General features: G+C 37.2%; 1 protein-coding gene across 2 annotated transcripts; it reads left to right on the forward strand.

The window, feature by feature from the left end:
* On the forward strand, positions 1 to 2554 carry LOC111024862 (cell division topological specificity factor homolog, chloroplastic). Of its 2 annotated transcripts, none has more exons than XM_022302669.2 (2): positions 1 to 170; positions 1749 to 2554. In XM_022302669.2, the coding sequence occupies exons 1-2, from the start codon at positions 84 to 86 to the stop codon at positions 2340 to 2342; spliced, it is 681 nt and encodes a 226-aa protein (XP_022158361.1). In that variant the 5' UTR covers positions 1 to 83; the 3' UTR covers positions 2343 to 2554. The 2 variants fall into 2 exon arrangements, with proteins under 2 accessions (XP_022158361.1, XP_022158362.1); XM_022302670.2 differs by lacking the exon at positions 1 to 170 and adding an exon at positions 179 to 414.
* Positions 2555 to 3007: the final 453 nt, after the last annotated feature.

Raw genomic sequence — 3007 nt, forward strand, 5'->3', positions numbered from 1 at the left:
TCCTTACCCTGCAGTGAAACCCAACTCAACGGCGCCCAGCTGAAGGGGATGACATTCGGCGGAAGATAGCAGTAGAAGCGGAAATGGCGGTTTCTGGAGATCTCGGAGTCTCCGCAACACTCTGCTCTCACCATCCTCAGCCTCTTCGAACTTCTTTTCCCTCTTCCAAGGTCTTCCAACACTCTGCTCTTTCCAATCTCTAACAGTTTTCTTCTAATTCGTCAAAACCTTTGCTTCACCGGTTGCTTAATTTCCATTTTAATGTTAGAAATTATGTGTAAATATCGAGTTTGGTGGCTGAAAGATGTGAATTCTGGGATTCGGCGTTGAAACTTTTCTTCCCTATTTCTTCTGGTTGGCCGTCCAATGGAGCATTTATGCACGGCAGTTGACCCTTTTTTATGCGTCGGAATGGTAAATTGTATCCGGGATTTCTAGGTTTTTGTGTGAATCCTAACATTTTGTATTCTTACATTTTACACGACAATCACTTGTTTGTAGCGGTGGATGGATGAGACGTAATGACCTAATTTATCTTTGCAGAATGAATCTCCAGAGGTCCATAACAATAGGATTGCCTTAGATAAACCACACTTTATTTACACACCTCCACCAATTTCGAGCACAACTACTTCTCTCTTCGACATTGGTTGCCAATGAAATACTTTTTAGTATTTTAAATCGTAGATAGATAGGTGGCCACCAATGGTTTGAACTCGTTCCCTCTAAGCTCCCTTAGATATTGCTGTTATGGTGTTTGATGTATCGACTTTGATGACAGGACATATAGCATTTTATCAAATTACTCTTATGAATTGCCCACAACATTTATCTTTTAAGAAATCTTGTGGGAAGAAAGTTGTGAGACGAGACCAACCTTGTGAAAGGAAAGAACGTGACGGTAACAAACCAGATTATCCTTGTCATGCTGCAGTGATGGATTACTTTTCATTTGACTGCCCAAATCGAAGTGCACGGTATTTAGTATTTCTAAGTGAATTAGTTAGGGAGAGCAGTTTATTTCTAGTTTAGCTTCTATCATTGTACAAATGTAATCCTAAGCAGTTCATTTTGTAGCTGGAAAGGAATAACAAGATTTTTAGAAGGTTTGAGAGATCTTAGGAGGGCGTTTGAGTTCTTGCTCGGACATGTTTTCCTTTGGTCTTTGCTGTCCAAAGTCTTTTATAATTACTCTTTTAAGTTTGATCCTGCTTCATTGGAGCCCATTCTTTTAGTTTAGCTCCCTTTTGTTGGGCTGTTTTTTTATGTCCTTTTGTATTATTTCATTCTTCTCAATGAAAGTTTGGTTTTACTTAAAAAGAAAAAGTAAATATTTAATATTAATAGATTTCCACTAAATCTAAAGGAAATCAGAGGGATACAAGCTAAGAGTAAATCCTATCGTTCCCCTTTTCTCCCAACTCTAACTTCTTCCCTCCTTCTATCTTAGCTTCCATAAATATTCATTGGATTCTCACCCGTTCCCGCCTAATAAGTCAGTAACAAGGGCCTGCACTAATATTTCTATTATCTACATAAACCAGATTATTCCTTGTCATGCTGCGATGAGGGATTATCTTTCTGTAGACTGACCAAAACACACTGCATGGTATTAATATAACAATTTCATAGATCATGTAATTTTCAGAATGACTCTTGTTCTTTCCTTTAATTGTTTTGGCCTTTTTTCTTCAGAAAACAATTGCAAATTTCCAATCACTCATCATAACTTTTGTGCTTAATCTTAGGTGGAATTTTCTGGTTTTTCAAGTGGAGGACCTAGCAGTCATGAAGTTGTTCTAAAATGGCACAACATGGCAATCGATAGTCGCAATAAGCGTGGCGTTTCACAGATAACTACTGGGAGCTCAGGAAGTTATGAACTGTCGTCAAAGACATCTAGCCAAGAAGCTGAAACCTTCCTACTGAATGCCATAAACATGAACTTCTTCGAGCGTTTAAACTTGGCATGGAGAATTTTGTTTCCAACTCCAGCCTCTAAGAGAAACTCCAATGCCCTAATCGCCAAGCAGCGACTAAAGATGATCCTCTTTGCTGACCGATGTGCAGTTAGCGATGAGGCTAAACGGAAGATTGTTAGCAACATAGTGCGAGCTCTATCAGATTTCGTAGAAATTGAATCGAAGGATAAAGTTCAGTTGAGCATGTCAACAGATTCTGATCTTGGAACCATTTATTCCATCACGGTACCTGTAAGGAGAGTGAAAGCAGAATATCAAGAAGCCGACGAGAGTGGAACAATAACAAACATAGAATACAAAGATAAGGGAGAGACATCTGGTTCTGTCGACGTGAGGTTCGACTTCTTCATCCCAGAGTGAAAACATTTCATGCTTTCCTACCTCTGCAAAAATTGCTGGAACTGGAAGTTGATGAATAATATGTATTTGAAGAGTGGAAGTAACCCCAAGGCTTTGTTCTTCTGTATATAAATTGCATTGATTTCTGTCAGGTGATGAGGATTGTGCTTCATTTGAAATTGTAGCTGGATTTAGTCTTATTTTGTTGTGGTTATCCTCATCTGTTTTTCCTACGTTCTATGCTTCTTCTGTGTTAATTTTTCATCACGTTTGAACCATTTTAATATAAGCCTACATAAAGACTCTGGTAGAGATCCATATTTTACAAATTTTTGGATCTTGAAAATGGGTGGAGGATTGAACTTCGACTTCAAGGAAGGTAATTGGATTTCCATTTATGCTTGGAAGGTGGTCGAAAATTAACTCACATAATAAATAAATATATATTATTTCCATTTATATATATTTATTTATTTTGTGAGTTGTGATATCAGTCTAAAATTTTTTATTTCAATAGTTAAAATAGAGGGCATGACTGTTGATCTTTATAATTTTGAAATCAGGCAAGTTTTCATCCATTAAGTTATGTTTAGTGTATATATTAGATGAACTATGTATTTGAAAATTTTTAAGGGTAGATTAGATATAAGCATCGTGAAGTTAAGGTTGTTGTCTAAGAGAAGTGA

Source organism: Momordica charantia, assembly GCF_013281855.1.
Source record: "Momordica charantia cultivar OHB3-1 chromosome 8 unlocalized genomic scaffold, Mcharantia_2.0 BLBB01000008.1, whole genome shotgun sequence".
NCBI lineage: Eukaryota > Viridiplantae > Streptophyta > Magnoliopsida > Cucurbitales > Cucurbitaceae > Momordica > Momordica charantia.